The 26,863-nt window shown below is 42.9% G+C and overlaps 1 protein-coding gene across 8 annotated transcripts in view; it reads left to right on the top strand.

Annotated features, from left to right (window-relative positions):
* The window catches only part of GLIS3 (GLIS family zinc finger 3), a 665,074-nt gene extending 641,411 nt beyond the window's left edge, over positions 1 to 23,663 (top strand). For 4 of the 8 annotated variants that reach the window (XM_053656109.1, XM_053656110.1, XM_037148719.2 and 1 more), the window contains 2 exons: positions 18,295 to 18,477; positions 19,287 to 23,663. In XM_053656109.1, the coding sequence (XP_053512084.1) occupies positions 18,295 to 18,477; positions 19,287 to 19,423 (320 nt within the window). In that variant the 3' untranslated portion in view covers positions 19,424 to 23,663. The remainder of the gene's footprint in view (positions 1 to 18,294; positions 18,478 to 19,286) is intronic. The other 4 variants (XM_053656111.1, XM_037148723.2, XM_037148726.2 and 1 more) reach the window with 1 other exon arrangement.
* The last annotated feature ends 3,200 nt before the right edge of the window (positions 23,664 to 26,863 follow it).

Raw genomic sequence — 26,863 nt, 5'->3', positions numbered from 1 at the left:
GTCCTATTAAACAGCCAAACCATCTTCAAGCTGAAGAAATCTCGGAACTTTGATACTTAAATGGGAGGAGGTAGTAGGTACAAGTTTAACTTCCTGTGTTGTTGGCTGTTTACTTACAGTGATTGTGCAATGGTACTTTCCAGAAAGTGTTCTATGGGTCATAGCCACAACTGATCTCATTTCTGGGAGTTTATAGTGTTAAATGTTGAAAAGGTTATTTTTTAAGGGCAAACTGCAGAAACAATAAACATACTCTCCCCTCACAGGAAATTTCGTCACATCTGCATATGTGAGGTTGTGAAATAATATAGCAGTAAGTCTATAAATTGTATTGCTTACAACTGAGGCATGTGTCATAACTTCCCCTTGCAACTCAGGAAGACGAATGAGATTGATTGTAAGTCAACAGTGTAATAGTCTTTGCTGAAAAAGTCACATGTGCATCAGAGGAACGAGCCAGTGAGTGTGCCTCTGATGCTGTGAGCTGATGTCATCAGCAGCAGTCATAATCAGGAATAATTTTGAGTATCAGCCACGATGTTATTAATGCTTATACAGTGTTCAAGATTGATGATTAAACCCAAAGAAATTCTTAATTACTCTTATACACTTAATTACTACAAAATTACCCTGAGAACAGTTTTACATAACAAGTACTTGATGGATTTAACAAAAGTTAAATTTAGGTGTGTGTGTGGGTTGCAGTCAGTATTCCAACAAGTTGGGTTCTGTGGGAGGAGTGTGCAATGGTCCTCATCATCAGAAAAGCTGTTTCAGTGATTGATTATGGGAACCACTGAACTGCAAGTAGTCACGTATGTAGTTCAGCATTTGCATGCACACAAGCACACACATACAGAGACTGAATCCACATACCAGGGAGGATATTTAAGGTGGCTGATTCAACTATCTAAATTATAACCATAACTAACCCTAACTAAATTATAAGTTTCCTTAGGACAGAGACTGGCTCATCCCATAATGCTTTGCACATAGTTAAGTGCTTCATAAATGTTTACTGAATAAATGTGAATGAATGGAAAGAAGGGGGTGAGAAAGAGTGATTTTTGCTAATGGCCTCCTAGGCTGACTGGTGGGTCCAGCCCTTGGCAAAGTTGTGACTTAGAGTCATATTGTCAGGGACCCCTTTTCTGGGCACTTCCTCCTATTTCCGTGCCCTTGTTAGATACCCAGTTCTTACAAACTCCCTGAGACTCTCTCTACAGAAAGCAGAATGACCTCATGATTCCATAGTACCCCTTCTCAAAGAGCATTTGCATTTTAAAGGAAGGTACCTGAAGGTAGTTACTTGGGAATTACTTTTGAGGTTCAGTGTGGATCCATTAATTTGCTAGCAATACAAATACTATGACATGTGATTTCCCATCAATCACTTGATCTTGTGTCTTGGCACACAGATTGCTGACGATTTTTGTCTTTTTTTCTGTCACCTGGTACTGAATGCCTGGTAGTCAAAGTGTGAAAAGTGGCAGCTCTGTGGAAGAGATATTTTTGTGGCATTTTCTTGTTTCCAAAAGCACTTTTACGTTTTCAAAGCTTTCACAGCCACTAGCTGATATACCCTCACATTGGCCGTATTATCTCAGAAGAGGGAACCGTGACTTGCCCAAGGCGGTACAGGAGGAGTAACAGTGAGCTGCTGTACAAAAGAGGGAAGAAAAGGCCTGTGGAGCCAGGCAGACATACGTGCCTGGGGTCCTGGGAGAAAGTGGCGTAGTGTCCGGGGTCTGCATTTCATGAATCTGACAGAGGCCCCGTGGCGCTTCCCTTTCAGAGTTGGTATAAGAACGAGAAAAAATGCCTTGTCCACAGTAGGCACTCTGTTTGCTAGAGCTGTTATCACTGTTGTTATTTTTCTACTGTGTACTAGATGCTGTACGTTCTGCATACATCCACTTACATTGTTTATTACTTATAAAAACATTTATGAACCCTCACCTCCCAGGGAGGACTGAGAGATTACACACCCTTCCTGAAGTCACATACCTAGTGAGCATCAGAGCCAGGTTTGTAAGCACTGGCTGGCTGACCCCGCAGCCCACACTCATTCCCTTCATGATTTTGCCTGTAGATACAATACTGTGGAAGTTTGTAGTTACTTGGGAATTACTTTTGAGGTTCAGTGTGGATCCATTAATTTGCTAGCAATACAAATACTATGACATGTGATTTCCCATCAATCACTTGATCTTGTTTGTGTCTTGGCACACAGATTGCTGACGATTTTTGTCTTTTTTTTCTGTCAGCCAGTGTAATGAATGCTCACCATGGGATTTCTCATTACTCCTCCTAACACCACTGTAAAGAAGGCATTATTTACTCCCATTTTACAGAGGAATCTGAATCACCGAAATGTGGAGTAACGTGCCCACGGTTTCTTCATTGTGAAATGGTGGAGCTGGACTCTACCCCCAGGACCACCTGACAAAAGTCTGTGCTCTCAGCCAGTGACGGCTGCTGCTGTCGCTTTAGGGAAGGGAGTGCCCACTCTGGTCCCCCTCAGCGGGATTGCCCGCAGAGTGTGTGAGTGTGTGCTCATCTGCTACGTTTACTTAGGCACACGCACTCAGGGCACACTGGAGGTGTGACTGCTAAATTGACACAGGCTCTTAGCACCATCCTTAAGTACAATTAAAAAATTTTTAGACTTTTTAAATTGAAAAGAAAATCTTTACCTGTTCAATTTCTTAAGTACTTAGAGTACTTTAATAGAAAGGCTTTAAGTCACCTCCTAGCCTTAGCTCACCTCAGTTTCACTGCCCATAGGTAATGGCTGTTCAGATGCTGAGTATCTTCAGACCTCTTCAGATGCTTCCAGAAATGACATCTCTGTGTGTACATGTACTTACATGTACTTGCGTGTATACATGCACACACCTCATGCCCTGTTATAAAAATGGCCTCACATTCTGTAGTTTATGACTTATATATATTTTTTAACTTACCAAGGTACAGTACTTGTTTTTGCTTTATAGATGAATGTATACTGATTAACTCCTTTTGAAAAAAAATTGTATAATACTTTCAGGGGTATACCATCATCTTTTTAATCATTTCCAATAGTGATAGACATTTATTTTTTTGCTTTTACTAAGGATGCTATGTTAAATGTCCTCCTGTATGTGTGTGTATATATTTTTACATGAACATTCTCACACATACACACACACACACATACACGTATCTTTGCGTACTTTCTCTGGGGAATATTTCTGAAAGAGATACCACTCAATTAATAGGTATGCACATTTTTAAGGTGGATAGCTAGTGGCATATATGCCTTCCCAAAGGCAGTACCAGTTCAGATTCCTACCAACAGTGCATTCAAGTTCCCGTTTCCCTACACCAGACGTCACTGATCCTGGTAATTCCTGGCAATTTGTAGAGCTAAGTTGTTTTGATTTTTCCTTTGGTTAAAAATGTGACTCAACATCTTCTCATATTTTTATTGCACACTAAAGGTAATTTAGTTATAACGGGGATTAACTAACAAGAACTACTACTTGGGCATTTATGGTATTTGTCATGTAGTTGGCCCGTTTTTTCACTCTGCCAATCAAGTTGTGGCTTGTGCAACATGACATTCTGTTGTCTTAACTGGCAGTCAGAAAAAGTTATTGAAGAGAAGAAAAATATCTATAAAATTTCTATATCAATGACTATTGGGACTCCTCTGTCAGTTAACTTAAAAACACCTATAGAAAAGTGTTTATGAATATTATTACAGATTTAGTGCATTTTTCATTCTCTTGGGAAGTAATGGCATATCTTCTAGAAACAAATGTTCTGTCTTATATCCAAAAGTTGTGAAGTTTACCTTCTAATGAATATAGCTCTTAAAATCAACTATTTAAATTAAATATTTTCTATTTAAAACTTTATTTTAGGGACTTCCCAATTACACTCTTTAAGGATGAGCTCATTAATGACAATCTGTGTCTTATAATTCTTGTATTTTTAGTTGGAATTTTCCTCATTAATATGATAAGCAATTGATGGTTTAGAAGAAAAAAATGAGAATAGCTATGGGTGGAGTTCCCTTAAAATAAAGAGGGAAAACCCCACACGTCAGGAAAATCTGAGTCACTGGTAACAAGACCATTTGTGTTAACAAAACAAAGCAATAAAACACAAGACCTGGCTTAATCTGTGCCTGTGCAAATCACCTGGGCTCAGACTATTCTGCTTAACAATCCCAGTTCTGTTAGAATTTCTAGTTGGTTTACTTGCAATTGTGAGGGCTCTTTCTGATTTCAGGAGTTTTTCCCTCTCTAATCACATTGTTCTGACTTAACCTTTCCATTTCATTCTTTTGCAAGGTCTTCCAGAACTAGACCTTATAAGATGTGTGTCTACTGAAGTAAAAACATTCAGGCATTTTTCTGGGTCATTTAAGTGTGACAAACAGCCTCTCTACTCCCTTGCTTCTCCACCAAACGCCATCTCAAGTCACATCCCAAAGTAAAACCTTTACTTCAGGTTCTTCAATTTCCTTATTGTTGTTGCAGAGTGACTTAGGGGATCCGAGTTAGCCGGGTATTTACACAAGATCTTCTGCATCTAGGCTTGTTTTTGTCAATACCTTTGAGGTCAGCACCTACATTTATATTACAATATATGGTGTTTTTTTTTTTTAAATTTCTAAGTGCTTGCATTCTGGAAATGTCTCTTTATTTTATTATTATTATTTTTTAATATTTTATTTATTTATCTTTAGAGGGGAAGGGAAGGAGAGAGGGAGAGATACATCAATGTATGGTTGCCTTTCGTGCATCCCCTGCTGGGAACTGGCCTGCAGGGAACCGGCCTGCAACCCCAGTATGTGCCCTGACTGGGAATTGAACCGTGATTGTCTGGTTCGCGGGCCCGTGCTCAATCCACTGAGCTACACCAGCCAGGGCTACAATATATGTTTTTTAAGTTGCTCTTAAATAAAAAATTTTATAAGTTCTTGGTAACTATAACTATAAAAAACTTCATAGTATAATATCTGTTAGATAAATACCTGAATCCTCATTATAAGATTGGGAAGAAAGTAGGAAATATATTTCTGCCCCTATGGAGAGATGAAACTCAGGTAGTTTGTCCAGTTCTCTGACGCTGGGACCGCTTCCTGAAGGAACACCAGGTGTCCCGTGGGTGAGATGGGCTGCTTAACCCACCCACTCACTCCTTGTCCTCTTCAGGTTCAGTGGCTCCCCTGGCACCCAGTAGAAAAGGGTGGCTTGGAGCAATGGAACCCTCCAAGTCAGCTGGACAGGCCCCGTTATATTTTCACCATCTTTGTTTCTTTTTCTATTAAATAAGCAAACAACAACAAAAAAATCAGTGAGGCCTGATTTCAGGTGGCTCAGTCGGAGTGTTGTCCCGCACACCAAAAGGTCGTGGGTTCGATCCCTGCTCAGGGCACATACCCAGGCTGTGGGTTTGATCCCCAGTGAGGGCACCGGCAGGAGGCAACAGATTGATGTTTCTTTTTCACATTGATGTTTCTCTCTCTCTCTCCCTCCTCTCTTTTTCTCTCCCTTTCTCTTTGAATCTCTCTCTCCCCCTTCTTCTCTCCCTAAAATCAGTAAACATATCCTCCAGTGAGGATTAAGAAGAATCAGTGATAGAAAGGGAAGTCACTTTACTTTTCTGAAACTCTGATGGACTGTTGTGTGCAGGGGTCATAAGTCAGAATCTTCGAGCTCGGCCGTGACCCTCTCACCGTCAGTGTTTTCACCCAAGCCTCTCACTGCCGGTGTCGTCCACTCATTTGTTTTTTCATTCTCAAATAGTCAGCTCCCACTGTGTGCCAGATCCTGTTTTGGATGCTAATTCTATACCAGTAGAGAAAACAGACAAAAACCTGAGCTTAAATCTAAGGGATGAGTCTTGGCAAGCAAAGAACTTGCCAAGTTTGAGCTTGTGTTTTAAACTCAACAGCGAGAGAATATTCCTCTTGGTCTACATGTAAGCAGGGAATCATTTGATCTACTTATTTCCTGTAGCACCATAGCACGTTTTGAGATGCATACTGCAGATTTAAAAGTCAAGAGTTTGGTGTGGAATGAAATTAAGCAAGAAAGGAAGGACCCTGTAGTCTAGACACACCTACCAGAGCATGGCCTCCATCTGGCAGTGGGAGGAAATCCGCCTCGTGGGAGGGGCGGAGCAGAGACAGAGGTCAGAAACTGGGTTGTCCAGATTAGTAGTCAGTGTCCGCAAGGCTTAGGACAGGCCTTATCTTTAACAAGATAAAAGTTAAGTTTCCTGCAGGTCAAATGGAAGGAGGTGCCAGGGGCCCTGGGATCCAGTGATTCTTCAGGTTTCTCCAGTGCAATGTCTCCAGGCTGGTATATCAGACCCACTTATATAGATTTCCGTACTCCTTTACTTCAAGCCCAGTTTCATCTCAATGTGGCATTCTAGATAATGGATTTAGGGAGTCGTAGCAGGTATGGAACAGGAATTTAGCTGTGAGGCAGAGGTTCAGTGGGAGAAGTAATCAAGCTGTTGGGGCCCACTGTTGGAGAGATTAGGGTACTGGAAAATTATATCATTGTAGACTTAGATTCGGAGGAGCGAGAAGTCACCTAGCTAGTGGAGAGGGTACAATGTAGTAGTTTGGCTACAGCTAGATAACAGAAGTCTAGAGTACAGGATCAAGGTGGGGTCAAAATAGGACCATTACTTCTGAGTCACTCAAAGGAGGCCCCATGATTTCACCTTGACTAAGAACTTACTTGTGAGAGAAAGACCTAGTGGGGAGAGAAGTCATCCTGATCCACATCTGCCGTGAGTGTAATCCAAGGTCACTCTGTTATAGTCATCAAAGCTTTCTCCCTAAGAGCCCCGCTGTTGGCAGAAAGGGTTGGGGACCAGCCCAGGGAGGAGATGCCCATCAGAAGAGCTCTCCTCCCCTGTGTCAAATGAAATCAAAGCTGTTGTTTTTCACTATCAGGGTTTTATTTGGAAAACTTTCCGATGATTGAAATCATCTAAAGATGTTCTTAGAGCCTCTCACAGGATTTATTTAGAAAACTTTCAGATGATTGAAAATCATCTAAAGATGTTCTTAGAGCCTTTTAATCTTTCATATAAGAAATATCTGTTGAACATGAACATTTCCAGACCCTTTACCCAAAGATTCTGACTCGCGGAGTTTCCCACACGGCCAAGGTGGAGCTGATGGAGGCTGAGGCGTCCCTGGGAGAATCACTGGCCTGACCCCATGTGTAAGACTCAAGGCTCCCTCACCATGGTTTCCCAAGTAGGGATGGCCCAAAGCAGGCTATTGGCCCATGACTGAGGAAGTAAATGCTTCTCAGCTTCTTTCTCCTTCTAGGTCCTGGGGAAGTCCTATACCGTAAGTGCAGAATATCCTAAAAGCTGTAGAGAACCAGGAGGCTCTCACAAACCTCAGGGGCAGCTGCAGCACCTCTTTAAAAAAACCCTTAAATCTCTGTCTGGAATCCTCTTCTCTTCCAAACCTTCCTTACAGCAAAGTTTGCTCGGAAGGACAGGGGCAAATAGAATTAAGTCTTCGTTCTTTGCCGTGCTTCCCTTGTTCTGCTTTAGGCGCAAGTAGTCTTGAGTCAAAGGATTGCTTGCGAGCCTTTTTTCGCCTCTTTTTTCTCTTGAGCTTTATGGAGCAGAGCTCAACACAATCATGGGCAGATTTACCTTTGTACTCAGGGAAGGTCGGGTGGTAAGTAACACCAGGCTTATAATGAGACAGTGGGAACTATAATTTTCAGTAAGTTTTACTGTTTTAAAAATATTTTCACACTTATTGTTTGATTTGATGTCTGCACCAACAGAGTAGCTCCTGCTCACAGAGAAACTCCCAACTGATTCTTATCAACCTTGACTAGCGAGTAAAGTGTTCACATAGCTGTCAGACACAGAACGTCCAAATCCTCCACCTTCCATCCCAGACATTGCACCTATCTAGGATTTATGAGTCATAGGGAGCAGTGGGTAGGTGACGGTGTGTGGGTGACAACTCATGAGCCACTGGGCACTAAATCCCCTTCCATCTATTTCCTAGGCTGCTGCTGCTTCCTGCTGCAAGGATTATGTTATTATCTCCCTCTTACAAATAGGGATTCATAAGCTCAGAGAGGCTGTGGTCTCCCCAGGGCCACACAGCCAGGAAGGGGCAAAGCTGGCTTTCAAATCCATCTCAGGCTCCTCAGGGCTTCTGGTTTTGAGAGACTGTATTTTATGTAATTTCCAAATGTGCATTATCACTGTCAGGATTCACTGAACCATTTTACTATAACTGTATATACCCACACATGGCAATTACTGAGACACATTGCAATTAGTTTACTTTGGCAGCTTATCATTTTGAGAATTTGGAAGCCATAGGCCACCACGCATTAGGGTTTTCAGTGGGTTGGGGATATTTAAATGAAAATCAATTACATCTTTAAACCAAGAGAATTTTACACATGCCTTTCTTCTCACTCTGCTTTTTCCCTTTTCCTTATGCTCCATCTCAGCAACACACTCTGCCTACTCCCATCTCCTTACTTGAACCTTTGCCGACATCAGCAGCAGCCCCTCTCCCTCTTTGCTTACCCCACTCTCTGGAAATGAGGGTTCAGTGCTGAGAATGGGGCCCGCAGTGATAAATGCTGTTGGCAGCTTGCTGCAGCCCAGGTGAAGTACTGCGAGGGGCACAGGAGGAGGGGAGCACCCAGGGCGTTCAGAGTGCTTCTCCTGTGGCCTGTGAGCTGACAGCAGAAGCTGTAGATGAAAATGGCCCCGCGTCTTAGAACCAAGCAGCCGTGTCTACGCAGGAGCCCTCATGCTGGCACTGGCTCTGGTGGTCAGCGTTTGAACCACTGGGATGGGGTGCCTTCCGCAGGAGCGTGCCCAGATGGAATTTTAAGGGGTTATTATTTCCATTATTTTTCTCTCTCAGTACAGTAGTTGCTTAAATGTCAGTTGTAAATAGCTCGAATGCTTTGCAAGCTGGTTCAGTTCTCAGCCTGAAGAAAAATCTGTCTTCTTAACACAGTCTGTGAGCTGTTCCTACAGCTTCCCCATTTATAGTGTCTATTAAAATGAAGAGTCAGTTTCCCCACCCGCTGAGGAGAGTTCTCTCTAGATAAGACCTGGGTGATGCTGACGGCCAGGACCAGGAGCCGAGATGAAAGAATGACAATCAAATGTTGGTGATTTCACTTTTAAGAGTAGTGTCATTTTATACTTGAGGATGGTAGGTTATGAGAGAAAAATTACTTGGGAATAATTCATGCACTATACAGAATCCATAAGTCCTTTCAAGCTTTTCATGGTAATAATAATTGCCACAATTTACTGAGGACTTACTACATGCCAAGGAATGCACCAGATGCTTTATAAACATTCTAATGATGTTTTCACACTATATAAAATAGGTATTTCAAAAGAAAGTGAGGCTCAAGAAGGAAAATAATTTACTCAGCAACACACAGTTGGTTAATGGGTCACCCAGGATTCAAACCCAGATCCAAGTTGTTCATGCAGTGGGTAGAAATAACACAGTAACAGAATCAGAAAGTTGGCCAAAACAAATTTCCAAAATGTCTGTTTCTACTCTTGAGGGTTTTTAGAATTTTTCAGTGATTAGGTGATTTCATCAGTTTTATTGATGAATTCAATAATTTTTCCTTTAATGAAAATGTGTGTCCTTATGAAATGTTGCTCTGGCTTGGATAACTTTGCCTGTGACCTGGCAGAGAGGGGCCTTAACAGAAGTGGCAGGGTGCTGTTTATTTTGACTGTCAGTGAGTGTAAGCCCTCACAGTCTTGCGGGAGCTGTGTTCTGAAACTTGGTAGCTACGAGAGTTTGGGTAAATTATTGTAACCTCTCAGTTTATTTGTCTATAAATTGGAAACAATACTAATTAACTGGAAAGCTGTCATAAGGATGATTTTCTATGCCAAACACAATCTCTTCTCAGAGCAAATAAGTATTAGGTTTGTTTTTTTTCCTTCTGACAGAATTCTCTGAGTGGCTGATATAACACTACCCAGAATGCTCTGTGAGAGTACCAGAGCAAGGGCACTGCACGTGAGAAAGCTCCGACTTAGCAGGAGACCCCGTGATGGCTGTTTCAGTCCTGCTGCCTGTTTGTTTTAAGAGAAAGACTAGATTCGTGAATCATTTCAAGTATCTGATTGTTTGGAAGTATTAAAATGGTTGTATGAATTTTCCACTTTTCCCTTATTTGCCTGATATCATATAAACAACGTATTGGTTATAATGGCAAGGGATTATAAAGCCCCTCTGCTTCCATCTCTTTGTCTATAAAATGAGAACATTTTTTCTAGTCACCTTTGCACAAGACAGGAATGTCAGATGGCTCCCTAAGAAGGAATCTTAAGAGTTTTCTAATACTAAGGTACCAGGTAAGTAGGAAGTATGTGATTCCCTGGGCCTTTCTCTGGGTGAAATTTTAATGCATAAAATCAGGTTGCAAAGAGTAACCCCACAGATCCTCACCTTAGGGCTTTTAGGAGCTTTACCAACACATTCACCTAGGTTTTTCTCTTTTGTGTCATTGGCCCGTGTCATGGATTGATTACAAAAGTTATTCAAAGTGGGTGGCTCAAGGGCCCCCAGAGAGTGGAGCGGAATCCACAAAGAGCCAGAGAGTGCTGGGAAAGAAGAAATTAGTGATCCAAGGCGGGTAGGATGCTGTGTCTTCTTACATGTCCCTGTCCCCGAGCTCTCTGACTTGAGCCCTCCCGTTCATCTCTTGGGCTTCCCCACGCCCCTGCACATGCAGCAGTCATATGGCTGAGGAGAAAAACTCGACACTTCTGAAGTGACCCACAAACTCTGCTGAAAAATAGAGTCAGAATGCTCACAAATGGACATCCTTCCTTCCCTTTAGCTAGCGAACCACTGTACCACCAAGGAGCTGAGGCTCTCCCAGCCTTGCCTCTGCCACTTCCGTGTGCTACCCGGCCACACACTGATTGATCAGCACCGCTCCGCGGGCTGGTGCCCAGCAGAGTTGTGAGATGGCTCCTGGTTCTACACCTGCTCTCACCAGGCAGGGCCAGGCGGGAGGAGCCGCAGCCGGCACTCTTCTCACAGCCTTTTCGGAGCACCCACGCTTCGTCCTTACTTGTTCCTTTTTTCTCTTCCCACCTCAAATGTAGTCTGGAGAAAAAGTTGCATTTCTACATATCCCTTAAAAAACATTTTCTTTTTATCAGCATATATAGTATGAAATTATGTTATTTGTTTTTTCATGTATATGCTTATGTTTCTTTTTCACAAAAACATAAACACCAAGCAGGCGCGGAGTGTGTTTCATTCCTCATTGTGTCTCCAGCACTGGAGTGAGTGTCTAGTAAACTGTTGATGAGTGAAGGGGGGCGTCAGCGTTGGAATGCTTGTTATTAGCAGAGCAGAAAGAGGAAAGCAAAGAGTGACATTTATGGAGTGCTACCTCCACGCCAGGCTCATGCTCAGGCCCAGTGCTTTTCATGGCTCATCTCTTCTAATCATCTTTAATCTTTGCAGTTACCTCATGAAGTAGATACGCTGATTATCCCCATTTTACAAAACTACAACCACAAAGTCAACATACACCTTAATCAGTGTTTCTTCTGAAAGGTCAAGAGAACAGGTGACACCTGAGATTTGGGCTGTAGCTGAAAATTACTGTGCTTGGTTGGCCCCTACAATGATCACACAGGAGTTGAAGGGTTTTCCCATCCGAAGATATCAAGGGGTCTTGGGAAGAAAATGTTCTCAGCACTGTTTCCAAGGACCCTCACAAAGGATCTTGCCAGGCTTGATCAGGCTACAGTCTGGCTGGGGAAGGTGTTGGGGGCAGCCCTCCTGATGGTCCACACACGGGCAGTCTGCATCTGTATGTGGCCATATCATGGTCTGGGCAGTGCCTACCTCAGGAATGAATGAGCCTCAATTCCGGATGTTGTCCATCCTGCACTTTTCCTGGTGTCCAGATTTTGGTGGTGGTGCCCAGCCTCACCAAAAAGGAAAATGAGAACTTTGTTGTGCAAAGCCACCTACTACATAAACAAACCCACTGAGTGCACATCTCCTGACACAACACCTCGACAAGGTGCACCCATGTCAGTGAGAGTCGGGTAGAGCCTCTGTATTGAACATCACTCCACCATCGTGGCTCCCCCAGTGAGTGCAGCAGTGGGCATGGTGACCTGGTCTCACAGTGGGAGACAGGTTTCCTTTTGCTCTTCTACTTCCAGCAGCGTAAGTGGCTTCTCCAGGGGAGCTGCCATGCCCTGAAAGTTGAGCTTGAACAATGCTCATCAGCCCTCTTCGGGGTTGTAAGTTGGGTGACTATTGTCTACTTATTGATACTTTTTTTAATACTCACCCCAGGACATGCTTATTGATTTTTAGAGAGAGGGGAAGGGAGGGAGAAAGAGAGGAAGAGAAACATCTATGCGAGAAACATTGGTCGGACTCCCCTTGCACGTGCCCTGACTAGGGATCAAACCCACAACCTGAGCAGATGCCTTGTCCGAGAATGAAAACTGCAGCCTTTCCATGTACCAGACAGCACTCTAGCCAGCTGAGCCGCACTGGCCAGGACTCACAGATACATTTTTACTGCAGTTCCTTCCATAAAGACGGAGTTGATAAATTTGTAAGTAAAAGATGTATATATAAGAGAGTCTAATATACTTCCTATCTTGAAGGCCAGGAGTCTAAAAATCATTATCTGGCTTTTATTTGAACTCTTGGTGGATCATGTGTTTCTCCTTTGGTAATTTAATCAGAAACATTCTGGAAACAAAAGTCTGCTAAACCTGGGAATGCAGATTGCCCTAGATCTGTGCCGTCCAGGACAGTAGCCAGGAATGACATGTGACTATTTAAATATGAATTAATTAAAATTAAATACAATTTAAAAGTCAAATCCTCAATCACATTAGCCACATCTCCAGTGCTCAGTAACCACTTGCAGCTACTGTGTTGGACAGCGAGATATAGGTCGTCTCCATCATCACAGAAACTTCTGTTGGATGATACTGCCCTGGACAATACTCTTCTCTTTCATAGTGAGTCATCAGTTCTTTTCTCCTCTAACTTCCTCCCTCCCTTCCCACCTGGCAAAGGAAATCCACACCCAGATTCACAGGGCTGCTTTATCATCCTTAGCAGAAGGAATGAGCCTGAACTCCTGATCTAACCTACCATCATAGAAACATTAGGGACCCCAGGTGACAAAGTAAAGAGGAGGGGCTTTGAAGAAGGAATTTTAATATGTGAAGCTCATAGGCAGTATTAGGGGAGAAAACAGGATACAAAACATTATGTATATAATTCCAGTTTTAGGTGTATATATCTGGTTATATCGGAATTGTAGAAATAAAAATATTTTTTATTGGTTCACACTGTTCTCCATGTTCTAATTGGTATATTTAATTCCCAATATTTTTATAGTTGTAAAAACAAGTTAGTTTTTAGATGGAAAAAAAACTTCCCAAATTTACAAGAGGAGGAATGATTAGGATCATTCCTAATTAGAAGTTAGGAATCCAACGTTAGGATCTTTGGGGTTACTCTTTGCAGCCTGATTTTATGCATTACAATTTCACCCAGAGAAAGGCCCAGGGAATCACAGCCTCTCTGCTCACCTGGTGCTCCCTGACCTTTAGGAGCTGCAGCTTGGGTGGAATCGGTGTGTCTGCAAATTCCTCCCCACTGCCACTCGGCCCCATCCCCTCCATTCTTGGAGGTAAAATAACTTCTAAAATGGTGGGAGGAGTGATTTTATAACTAAATGGGACAACCAACATTTATTGCCAACATAAATTCTTGTGTGCATTCTTACACTATTACAAATGTGCGTGTTCTCGCTCACTCCAACTGCGTTATCACTCCTCAAGGACAAGGTCTTGTCTTCTGTTGCTCTGGTCTTTCTGGAGGCACCTTGACCAGACTTGATAACTACCACTGACTGACTGACTGACTGACAGACTGGCTGACCTTGCCATCACTCTTATGTTTTATGCTCACCAAATGTGTTAACAACATCTTGCCTCATTTTGCTTTGGGTCCGAGAGGTAGTGTTTCTTCCAAAGTTACTATGTGAAATCCAGCAGCTGGAATACAGGAGCCATTCATCCAAAAAAAAAAAAATGAGTTAAGCTTTTTCTCAGTTTGTGTGTGTGGCAAGACCCTAATAGAATTTTTTTAAATTTCATTAGTTTTATGGAAATAGCACTGGGAAGAGGATATGTTAAAGCTCTTTGATTTCAGTGACCACAGTCCTCCACACCAGTGCACTTGGCATCTCTAGAAGCTGGCTTCTTGAAGGGAGGGATTTAATAAAGAGGATTTTCTTTGCCTGAGTTGGCTGTGAGAGTGATAAAACATGCTTGCGGGGCCATTCCGGTTTCGACTATTTCTTGTGTCAGCCAAGACACCCACAAGCAGGAATTACAGTCCACTGTGCCCTCTCATGCAGGTCCAGATGGACAGGGGAAACTGGGAAATGGAGCCCAGAATGTTGGGTTTAATATTTAACATTGGGTGGATTTCACTGCATCTCAAAGCTTGTATGCTCTTACACATCACAACGCTCAAATGTAGATTGAAGCCATATGACATTTCTGCTCTCTCGTAAAAGCGTGAGAGAAGATAGGAAAGAAAGAATGAATTGGTTTTCACAAAAGGCAGGTGAAAGTCTCTATCACTGCACCTGACACACCTGAATGATTAATGTCCCTCTTTGGGGAGATGGGAGTTTAGTGAGAAATATCTTCTCTTCTTGGAAGAGTAACATTACACACACTGAGGAATGCTATCGGGGAATTGATGAGTGACAAATTGAAACATAGCAAACATAGGAATAAAGGGCAAATATTGTCTATTCTGCTTAGTGAGGAGACATTGCATTCTAATAAATCAACCATGCTGGCTCATGGTAATGTTTTCTTCCCGATGAGTGTGCCATGATTACGTGTCGTTGACCATCAGGTACCCAAAGTAATGATAAGTCCAAGGGAACTCACAAGCCACAAAGTTGCACATCCTGGGTTTATCAAACCACTCAGACTTGTTGCTATTTTGAGCCCGCGCTTGGTGAGGAAAGAAATCAGGATCTGTGTCAATTGGTGCAGGATCTGGAAAACAATATCAGCAAGAGGTATATGGCTCAGGTCCCTGATGGCCAAGAATGTTCCAGAAGATGCCACCTGGGAGCTGTCCGTGAGCCACAGGCTCACTGCTGCGTTCGTTCTTATGTTTGGTTATTGCAGAAGGACTTACTGCCTTTTTGAAAACTTTATTTCTCTTTGTAATTTTTTTTTATTTTTGAGAACTAAATTATAGTGAAATAATTTTACTTGTTTTCCTTATTGAGCAAGCCTATACATAAATTACATTATTATATAATTATTTTATTATATAAATTACATGATTAACATATGTTAATTATATGATTAATTATATTATCAGGTTACATTATATAACATGTACATATTCATTTAATTTTCATAATAATTCAGTGAGGTATAGGTATTAAATTTAACTCCATTTTACAAGTTGAAAAACTAAGACACCGAAAGGTCAAGTAATTCACCAAGACTATACAATTACTAAGTAGTTGAACTAGGATTTGAACCCAGGAAATCTGGCTCCAGAGTACTTGCTCTTCACTACTGTTGAAATTCAGAAAAACATAAACAAAAACAAAGACAGCTACAGTTATGTTGCATTGCAATCTATTCTATATGTAGGCTTCCACATATCGGAGCCTCATCTCCGTATTCAGCTTTATATCTTGGCTTTTTCTAATTAAACTTGTAATAGTCTTTCCACGCTATAAAAATTCTTTATAATCATTATTTTAATGGCTGTTTAATTTTCCCATTATGTACATGCACCGATATTTGCTGGACCCTTCTCTTGTGGTCCCCACTGTGACTCTTTGAGTTTCTATTATGGTGGCCAGCACTGCGATGACCACCTGTGTAGAATCTCTTCTGTTCTTTGGACTCCACTTTTAGGATACAGTCCCACAAGTAAAATTTTCATATTCAACAGCATGAACACTTCCAGGGTTCTAGATGCAGCTTATCGAATTGTGTTCTAAAAGGCTCATGGCTCTTTTGCTGTGTCTGCAATGCTTCTGCAGAACTACCTCTCCGCCACTCTGATTTTAGCACCAGAGTGATTTTTAGAAATCCTTCTCAATGTGATAGGTATAATATAATATTTTATCTTCACCTGGATTTTTATTTCTTTGATGGCCAGGGGACTGACAGTTTGTCCACATCGGTTGGTCAAATTTGAGTGGTCTGTTCAGGTCCTGCCCATGTCTCTATTGTGGAAGCCTTTGAGTGTCAAAAAGAGAAGAGCCAATAATTTTCCCTTTTTTCTTTTCCTGCCTTAATACAGAATTTCATTAAGTGTTTTCCTGGTGTATATTGCTAACATACACTTAATATTCCCCCCCACACTTTATGTGGACTTTTTCTTGATTCTATATAAATGTACAACCACCTGCTTATGGAGGAGATTACCACTTATTTTCTACTATGAGTGTGCCCTGAATAGAAACCTGCGTCTGTCTCTCTGTCTTGGATCATAAGCTCCGAGAGGGCCAGCCTGTGTCTTTCCAGGCAGTTTAGTTCATATTCTTTGGTAACATTTCTAGCAACCAGAGAACAGGCCTCCCGACCAAGGGGAACGTGAGCAGTTACACTTGAGAGTACCAGTCAGAAGTGAGAAGGATTGTGAGCATGGCAGCCCGGATGTGTCAGTGCACCCTGGTTGTATTTAAAGAGCCAAAAAGAACTCAGGTAGCACCTCCCTGCCTGTCGATAGGAGCTTAATTTTCTTTAACCAAATGTAAAGCCTTCCAATATTTTTAAAATATAGTTTATTGATTATGCTATTACACTTATGCCATTTCCCCCTCTTTATTCCCCTCTACCCAGCACACCCCCTCCCACTCACATTCCCCCTCTTTAGTTCATGTCCATGGGTCATATATATAAGTTCTTTGGCTTCTACATTTCCTATACTATTCTTACCCTCCCCCGTCTATCTTCTACCTACCATTAAAGCCTTCCTATCTTAAGAAGAGGCCATTCTGGCAGAGGAAGGCACATAGGACTAGGGCCCAAAGTTCATGGATCAGTTTTGTGTTCTCTATCGTTTAATATTTGTGCAAGGGGCCCTGGGGCACATCTTCTACCAATCCTTCATTTTTTCCTGCCAAAACCAGAGTAGTGAGAGCACTAATAACTGATGTTTATAAAGCACTTTAAAGTGTTATATGGATTTCCTTATCTGATGATTTGCTTAATCTTCACAAGAGCCCAGCGACATGGACAGTGATGCTCACACTGTACGTTTGCTGAAACAGACACAAGGCAATGGAGTTCCCAGCAGAGCTGCAGGTCTCCCTGTAACAGCACCAAATGAAGATTTCATTATTATATTTTTAAAAGCACACTGTACACCAAGAAAGTAATCCACTGGCCTAAATTTATCTTGAGGCAGAGATGAAAAAGGAAAAGGAAGGTATGGAACATTATTTTAAAAAGATCATATAAGGTTGCAAAGAAAACTCCCATTAAGTGAGAAAAAAAATGGAAGAGATAAATGAAACATGATTAGCAAGATCTTGATGATCATTTTAAAGTATTAAGAAATCTTTCCACATATTTCTTCATTTTACTATTTTTTCACTTTCAGTTTTCTCATTTGTTACCAAGATCAACAATAATAATAGTTGAGTAGATTGCAGTAATCCAACTGTGGGATACTATGTACCTATTCAAAGTAGTGAGGAATATATAAATGTGTATGAATTTATCTGTTAGAAGGACAGGTGAATGATTAGATCTCTATTTTTTTTTTAATTTTTCAGATTTTTACTAAATGTGAAAAACAGAATGTGGGATAAACAAAGTTAGGAAGATACCCTCCAAATCTGGTGGGAGAGTCAGGGTAGCCATGTCTTCTGAAGGTCAGGCCTTCAGCGCCCAGGACTCTTTGGAGAGTCTGGGGGAAGTAGGATTCCCTTCTGCTTCAGGCACTAGAGCAGAAATAAAAATTCATAAGCCAATAAACTTTGAAAACCCCTGAAGGTAGAAGCACTTCTGCCCAAAAGGTGCATTCCAAATTCTTGCTTAGAAAGTTTTACGGGTGAGCTTAAGAGTTAAAGGCATTTTGTCATATGAAGCCAGGCTGAAGGAGGGTCTGGCGAAGTTGGAACAGTCTTTGGAAGTTGTGCCTTGCAGTAGCTCAGTGCCGTGCTTACATTTCAGGATTTTATGGACAGCTGCAGACATTCTGCCCCCCACATTACCCGGACTCCCAGAGAACCGTGCCGCCCAGCAGCTCCTGCAGTGTGGTGCCTTCCTTTGAGGACTACCTGGTCCCCACGTCCATGGGCCAGTCTGGCTTTGATGTTTTCCACAGAGCCTTCTCGAATCACTCGGGCATTACAGGTGTGTTGGTATTTGTGACTTAGAAACTTGCGCAGACTGGCAGGAGATTCCAGTTGCATTTCCTGTGAGCAGCTGGGCTAAACTTGACCCAGGGCATCACTGCATCAAATCCTGTTGCATCAACCTGTTAAACCTCACTCACCCTCTCCCAGCCCCACTTCCACAACTGTAGTCCGGGTGCCCTCGTGTGTCTTCCAACAAGTCTCCTGAAGTCAGCTCCTTATTTTTATCATTATTCTGCTTTCCGTGTTACTGTAACCAATGCTTTCCAAAATGGAGGATAAAGTAAGTGATGTTCCTGCTCAAATACCTTAGTTTCCAGTTGCCTAGAAAATAAAGACCACTCTTCTCAGCATGGCATTCAAAGCCCCCATGAGTTAGGCCAGACCAGACAGGCTTTCGAGACCTCCCTCACGCACGTCTCCCTCCATGCCCTGCACCTGAGCTTTGCCATCACACCTGGCCCCACATGCCCCTCCTCTCTGTCCTTTGCTCCCTATTTCCTGCTTCTAGGATGTTCTTTTTTAAAAAATTTCTCCATCTGTAAAAATCCCATCCTTCTTTATGATTCAACTTTAATATCATCTCTTTTTGAGACCACCCTCACCCTTTCCCAAACTACTTCATTTTTGCTTATACTCAGCCCACATTTTGTGCCGAGATTTACTTTGGCCCTCTGTCTGCGTGCACATCAGCCTTGTCTTCCACTAAGGTGCCTGCTGCGGGGCCTAGTTCAGCACAGTCACCTCTCTGCACACCCTGGGGGAGTGGTGAGGCAGGAGTTGACCTGTGTGTTTGTTCTCTTCCAGTGTATGATTTGCCTTCAGGTTCCTCAAGCCTCTTTGGAGAGTCCATTCGCGGTGGGCCTGAAGACACCACGTTCTTGCAGATCAGCGCTGTGGACCGCTGTCCTAGCCAGCTCTCCTCTGTCTATACTGAAGGCTAAATGTTCCCCTGGCCTCCACTACCACTGGCACGCAGAACCTTTTTATTGCTTGCCACCTGTTGTGCTCACACCCTCATAGACTGCATGGAAAGTATGTCGACTGAGTCAGCGGAACCTGCCAAGTCACAGATGTGCTTCAGGAGACAGGACTGACCGGTCAGAGCTGCGCTTCGCAGGAATGTTTGCATTTGCTCCTTTTTCTCTCTGGGTTTGTTGGTGACAGCAGGACTGTCTCTCCAAAGGGAAATGAGACTCTCGCTCTACCAGGTACCTGTTACTTCCTGGCTGTCAGCTGTCAGAGGATACCAGTGAAGTGATGTGCTTGTGAAAACGTAGTTTGGGAATCACCCTTGCTGAAAACCCCAAAGAGAGAAGGACACCACGAACTGCCAGAAGCACAGTGAACTTCCTCGGCCCATGCTCATCCTCACTGCTGGCCGATGCCAAGCCAGGCACAGAGGAAACCCAGGTCCCACAGCACAGAGCGGGCTCCACTCTTGGGGAAGCCCCAGTTTCCAGCACCAGCCTGGCATTTCAGTGAGCTGGCTGCCTCCCTCTCTCCTTTCATGTATCCCTGTGCTAACCAGTTGCTTTTCAGTGTTTCTCCCAAAGCAAAATAAGAAGGTTCTGTCAAGTAGTCTTTTGAAAGGCACTACAGCTTGTTTTATATTTCAAAAACCTATCTTAGTTCTTTCATTTTTAAAGCCTTGTTATTTACACTTACTTTAAATGGAAAAAATATTTAGGAGTCTGTTCTTTGGATGCAAAAATTATTGTAATCACCCCAGCCAGCTATGTATGTTTTTTGCCCCAGCTGTGCAGCTCCGCCCAGCCACCCCTTGCAGCACCTGTGAGCACTCCTGGAATGTTAGTTTTGCATTAGCAAAGGCTACCTGAGGGAAACAGGGTGGGCACACCCTCTTCCCAGTGCTGGAGCAGGAACCCTAGAGGGGTAACTCTTCAGCAACTCCACCTCAAAGATCTTGTTCAAAGTACAAGGTCAAGACCTGTTCCCCATTGCTTCTTCTCTGGTGCTCTGCCCAGGGACACCCTAGAAGGTGTGAGCACAGGGACACACTGAGTTATGTCCCTTGGTTTTCTCGGAAAACCAAACTAGAAATGCCCTATATCCAGTTATTTTGCACAGCCTCTGCTCACTTCCCTCAGATCCACCATCTGACTGTCTGTCTCCACCCTCCCCCGCCCCGCACTTTAATCCCTCCTTTTACATTGTTCTCTCCCTCTGCTTGACTGTGGCTCAGACCTGCCCACCACACACTGCTGTCTGATCATCCACTCTTAGCCAGATCTGACCTAAGGCTGGTAGAGGAAACAGTTCTGGAAAGGTGGGCAAAAGAAGGCAACCATTTTTTCCAAAAATGTGGTTTGAGGGCCTGGGATTTTCACAGAGCACTTGGCCAGTTGAGATCAAGCCTGAAGATGAAGCCGTTTTCTGTGGCACCTTTACAGAGCTTTAAAATGATCCCAAGTCCTAAGGCCTAGGCTATAAAAATTAGCTAGACTCCAAAGACACCCAGTAAATTAGGGCATCCAGTACTGTCACATATCACACGTCCCTTTTTCTCTCTTTGAAAATGTTTTCTGAACAAAAATGAAACTGCTATTTGTCAAACAGAAATAATTACAATCTTCAACAAGACAATTAAACAGCTTAGTGTCAGAGGTACCCAGTGATAGCTGTGTCCTGACAGATGGGTCTGTCTAGTCCGGCTGCACAGTCAGTAGTATTCTGCCTGAGTCTGGACCTCATTCAAACATGTGGTAGAATAAAGTGAATAAAGAGCCGAGTATGGGTCCATTCTTATGGGCACTTGGTCAGTCTAGTTTCTCTGTGAGCTCTGATCTGAGGAAAGCCATCAGGTGCAGGCGTCCAAGTCTATGAAAGAAACGAGTTATTCACTTTTCAAAAGTCTGCTCTACTGTGTGAAAGGATGCACATTAGGCTCCCTTCCCAGTGAGCTCTCTCAGGCTGCATGTAAAGTACCACCCTCCTTGCAGACTTTATGGTGTATCACTTGGCCTAAGCAAGGGCACATGCATATAACACTAACATCTCTCATGTGTCACAATCTGGAAAGGAAAGAAAGCTTTTTAGACAGACCATCTATCCATAAGCCTTTATGAGGAACTCAAAGTGCGTTTCATTTGTGTGGTGAGGAGGAAAAAGGGAAAAGGCAAGGTTTTTCTTGCAGCTGATGTTGTCACCCCTGCTTTAGATAATCTGAAGTGGGAAGGGGAAAAGAAGACGAGGCCAGAAGCTGGAGGAGATGCCCCTGTGCCAGTCTCTGGTCTTATCGTGGCTTTGCAGTGGACCTGCCCCTCGCTTGCTTTGCTGTGGCTGGAGGGAGCCAGGCAGCAGTGGCACCTGCAGGGCCAGCCCCTCGGGGACATTCCTGTTGGCAGAGGGATCACGCAGGGAGCAGGGCCCAGTGCTGCTGGCAATGCTGAGAGCCCCTCACATCCGCTCAGTGTTTTCCGATGGCTGCAGGCTTGAGCTGAAGGCCAGGGCAGGACACCCAGTTTCCTTCCACACTATTCATGCTGCCTTTAGATTCCAGAATCTTGCTTCCCCTTAAAATTTGTTTTCTTGCTTGGTTTCGCATTGCACAGGACGTATATATGCTTTCATTATTATGTTTTAGCAGTAAAGATAGAATGTTCGAAAATACATTTCCTTCCATTTCCTGGCCTTTTTAGTCTTTATATATAACCATTTTCACAAATATCCAGAGATTCTCATCCCCCCTTTTTTAAGTAAAAATGGGTGCCTATGAAAATACATGCAACTCAAAGCTAATTATCCTATTACATTAACAAAAAAATCAGTATGCCTAGGGACAGTTTATTGACTGCATTGTGTTAATTCCCTAAAGGGACTGCATCAAAGTGTCAGTTGTAATTTAGCCTCTGGTCAGCTGTTAAATGTTGTTTAAATATTTACTAATCCTGTGGGGTCCCTTTACCTATGTCTCCCCCAAGGTACAGATGTGATTCTAAAATGCATAGTAGGTCCTCAGTGGACCACGGCGTGGTTGCCGCTGATGAAACCGAGTGCCCATACTCTGTTGCCTTTACACGACCAGCTGTCAAGCGCATCAGCTACTAGAACAGAGGTAGACGCTCATCTGCCCTGTCCAAGGACCTTGACTTTTCAGTTGCCTTGAAGTATTGGGAATAGTGATTGTAAATGTCCCATTTAATTATTTGGTGTTTTATTTGACTGTTTTGACCATGTCATTTTATAGAATTTTTTAATGGCACTTTTTGTTGGTCGTATGGAATTTCTGCGGTTATACTTTTTTTTTTTTGCAACGGATAAAGCAAAAAAAAAAACACACTCATTGGAAAAAATGGTGAGTGTAAAAAAGAAGAGATTTATTTTGTACAGACAGCAGAGCATCCTGTGTAATGTTGCTGACATAAAGCACTTTGGGGGGAGAAGTGGAAACCTGTTTTCTATAAATCACACAGACTCCTGTACATAGTTACATACACTCACGTAGAGAAATGAACTGCATACATCATCCTGGATGTGGGGCCGATTTTACTCTAAGGGCACATCTGGTGCTTATTGTCATAAATCTTTTAAAGAATTAGGTACACTTTTTTTCTATTAATATGTATAGTTTTGTGATTTGTCACAGTTATGTTTCATATAATCATAAGTTATTTTGTCTTGTTTCATGAAGCCCTTTTTTATGTCAAAGGTCAAGTGAAGGGACTGTGCACTTGGTACAGAATAAAACTGGAAATAGAGCATTGCCCACCCACCTGAGACCCTCCCTCGCACGTCATTTTAAAACACAATGGCAACAACTGTTTTTTCCTTTGTTTGTTTTATTATTTTGTTTTGTTTTACCACAAGCCTCCTTCATATCGGGATGGTAATTGTAATTAAAAGCAGATGGGGTGGGGGAGGGAGTGTCCAAGGCCAGCTTTAAAATGCTGCATTGCTTTGGGCCAGAGCTGCAGCCTGGATTTAATTATAGATATGAGGACGAAATGGCAGTAAAAATGAATGTGTCCCTGAATCCTTTACATGTTGGGAGTGTCCATAAATAAAACATGAAGTTTTATTTCATCAGATTTAATTAAAGCTTTTATACATGTTTTATTGGTTATTCTATTAATCCGCTTCACAAACTGGATAAATGTGTGCTGGAGTTTGGGGTTTATTTGTGCCTTTTCAGGGGAGTGCTACATAATGCCTCAGAAATGCCTCGCACTGGGCCCTCCAGGTGACAGGGTTTTTGCCTGTGGGCTGTTGGCGGGGCGGATGCTTTCTGTCCAGTGTCCCTAAAACCCTGTCAGCAAAGGTACAAGCCTCAGCTTGCCGTTAGCTACACCCTGACATAGAAAGTGCTCTGATTTCCTGATGGAGAAATGGGCAATGACCATTTCCCTGGTTGTTCATCCTGTCCACTCTGCAGGCTTTGGAAGGCCACCTGATCCACCGGCTGCAATAGACTTCCTCCGTCAGCTCCCATCGGTGGGAGTGCAGGGGAGAGGAGAAGGTGGTCTGGACATTCTCACACCTGGCTGGCCAGTTAGCCAAGCACAAAGTCTAAAATACATTCACGTTAGCTCAAGGACCATTCTTAGAACATTGACTGTTTTCTTGCTCATGTTCAAGACCTGAGGATTACATTAAGGGAAGAGATAAAGCAGAAGAGATTACGGCTCCCCTGTACTCTGGCTGTTCAGGGTACTGGGGGCAGGTGTGGTTCAGTGTTCAGAGATGGGAATAGTGCCAACTGACCAGACACGAAGAGCTTCTCTGCTCCCTGGAAGGAGGCAGCTGGCGGGAGTTTATTTGGTCCAAACTATTTGGAGAATAGTGTGGTATTAACCAGTAGGGTTGAAGGTACACATATCCTACAATTCTACAATTCCACTCCTCTCCAGAGATTTTCACATAAATCAATGATGGTTCAGATACAAGATGTTCATAGCAATGCTATTCACAACAGTCGAAAATTGGAAAAGGCCCAACCGTCCGTCAACATTAAAATGAATAAATGAACTGTGCTAAAGAAATATTGTGGAATACCATGGAGCTAAACAGTGACAGAACTACAGCAACATGTAGTTACTCAGGGCTGAGTCTCACAAACTATGCTGAAAGAAGCAACACACAAAAGCAAATGTAGTGTAAATTCTATAAATACACAGTTCAAAAGCAAGTAAAATTCAATTACAGTAAGTAGACCCCCTTATCCTAGGTTTTACTTTCTGCAATTTCAGTTACTGGTGATTAACTGCAGCCCAAAAACATTAAATGGAAAATTCCAGCCCTGATCCCGCAGCTTAGTTGGTCAGAGCATCACCCTGACACACAAAGGTTGCAGGTTCATATCCTGTGAGGGCACCTACAAGAAACAACCAATAAATGCATAAATAAACTGAATGACAAATTGGTGTCTCTCTCCACCTCTCCCCCTTCTCTCTAAAATCAATGAAAATTTTAAAAGAAAATTTCAGAAGTAAACACTAAGCTTCCATCCGTGGGGAGGGGTGTGTTGGGGGGAAGGGAGGTTTAACTTCTAAATTGCAAGCTGCCCTGAATAGCGTGACCAAATCTCAGTGTCTTACTCTGATCTGTCCTGACGGGAATTGCCCCTTTGGCCGGTGTCTCTGCAGAAGCTCAGGCCCCACGTGCTCACGTGCTCACGTGCTCACGTGCTCACGTGCTCGCACTTGTTAGCCACGGGTTGGCGGGTGGTGGCTACCATTTTAATTAATAGACTGACTCTCTAGGTTTCTCATTGCGTTCAAGTGCTTGCGTTCAAGTAACTCTTATTTTAATTAATAATGGCCCCCAAACCCAGGGGTGGTGTTGCTGGCACTTCAGATAAGCAAAAGAGAAGTTGCAAAGCGCTTGTTAGTATCGTCAGAAGGTCAGCATCCTCATGCTTCATCACGATGCCTCTGTCTTCAACTCACTCATATCACCTGGAATCATCACAAGAAGGTGAGTACAGCACCGTGTGGTGCTTTGAGAGAGAGCATGTCCACAGAACTTTCACTGTAGCATTTTGTTATGCTCGTTCTATTTTTGTCAGTTGTTAATGTCTTATCGTGCCTAATTTATTGATGAAACTTTATCGTAGGTATGTGTGAGCAGGAAAAAACATAGTGTATGTAGGGTTCAGGACTTGCCTTGGTTTTAGGCATCCACTGGGCATCTTGGAACATATTCCCTGTGGATCAATGGAAAACATGGTATGGAGTTTATGTGGTAGAAGGATAAGGAACAGCAAGGAGGGTACCACTGAGGACCAGATACTGATGGACTCTATGCAGAAGGAACGAACACAGGGAAGCCTCTGAGGTGATGACAAGCAACGTCTTCTTTCCTGACCCACGTGTTGGATTATATAAGTGTTTGCTTTGTACTTATTTAACCATATATATGCTCTGTAGTTTTTAATTCAAGTGTCAGTGAAAATCAAGTCTTATGTCCCCTACTCCCTATATCCCCCAGGGGCCTACAAACTTTTTATGCAGAGGTCCAGACAGGACAGATTTTAAGCTTTGAAGGCCACAGGGTCTGTCTCGACTACTCACCTCTGCCATTGCAGCTCAGAAGGATCCATACACAACAGAGGCCCACTGGTGTGGCCATATTCCAATAAAACTTTCCTGATGGACACAAATTTGAATTTCCTATAATTTTCAGATGTCATGAAATATTTTTATTTTTATATTTTTTAATATTTAAAAATCTAAAAAAAATTTCTTAACCCACAGGCTGTGCAGAAACAAACAAACAAGGCCAAAGGCAGGATTTATCCCATAGGCCATGGTGTGCTGACCTAGTCAACTGCAGGACACTCCCTGGTTGCTCCCGTAAACATCCACCCAAAGAAAACTGCAGTTAGGAGCCCCTCGCATGATTTTTCAGCTACACCAGGCCCTGTTCCTAGAGGAAATTCATGAGTTCTAGTGATTAAGCTTTGCTTTGTTTAGATTTTGGGTTCTGCTTCCCGGGATACAGATGAATGCTTCGAGCCTGAAGTTTCATTCGACTGCGTCTCTGGAGCTGAGGTTTTTAATAAAAGGCACTGGGCTTGAAGAAATCTGTGAGAATTGGAAAATGAGTACCCATTCTTTCCAAGCTAACCAAATATTTGCTGGATCTTGGCAGCCATAGCCAACCTTTTCCTCTGAAATGCTCAGTGGTTATAGTTATGGGAGACTTCACTTTTCTTGGGCCGTAGCTCTTGTGAAAAGCTGGAGCTTCCTCTCAAAACCTGCGGTTTTCCCAGAGAGACCATAGTCGAGGTTTTATGTTCAAAGACTCCACTGAGAAGTGGTTGGAGCAGAGTCAGGGGACTCTGACAGAGCTAATGGCTTGTACCCCTTCCACCCAGCTGGAGAGCTGTTCCACGCCCCAGCGATTTCCCTGGCCCCTGGTTT

This window comes from Artibeus jamaicensis, unplaced genomic scaffold, assembly GCF_021234435.1.
Source record: "Artibeus jamaicensis isolate MK-2021 breed Jamaican fruit bat unplaced genomic scaffold, CSHL_Jam_final scaffold_1964, whole genome shotgun sequence".
Classification (NCBI taxonomy): Eukaryota; Metazoa; Chordata; class Mammalia; order Chiroptera; family Phyllostomidae; genus Artibeus; species Artibeus jamaicensis.
The sequence above is the reverse complement of the archived record's forward strand: the minus strand, read 5'-3'. Positions and strand labels throughout refer to the sequence as shown.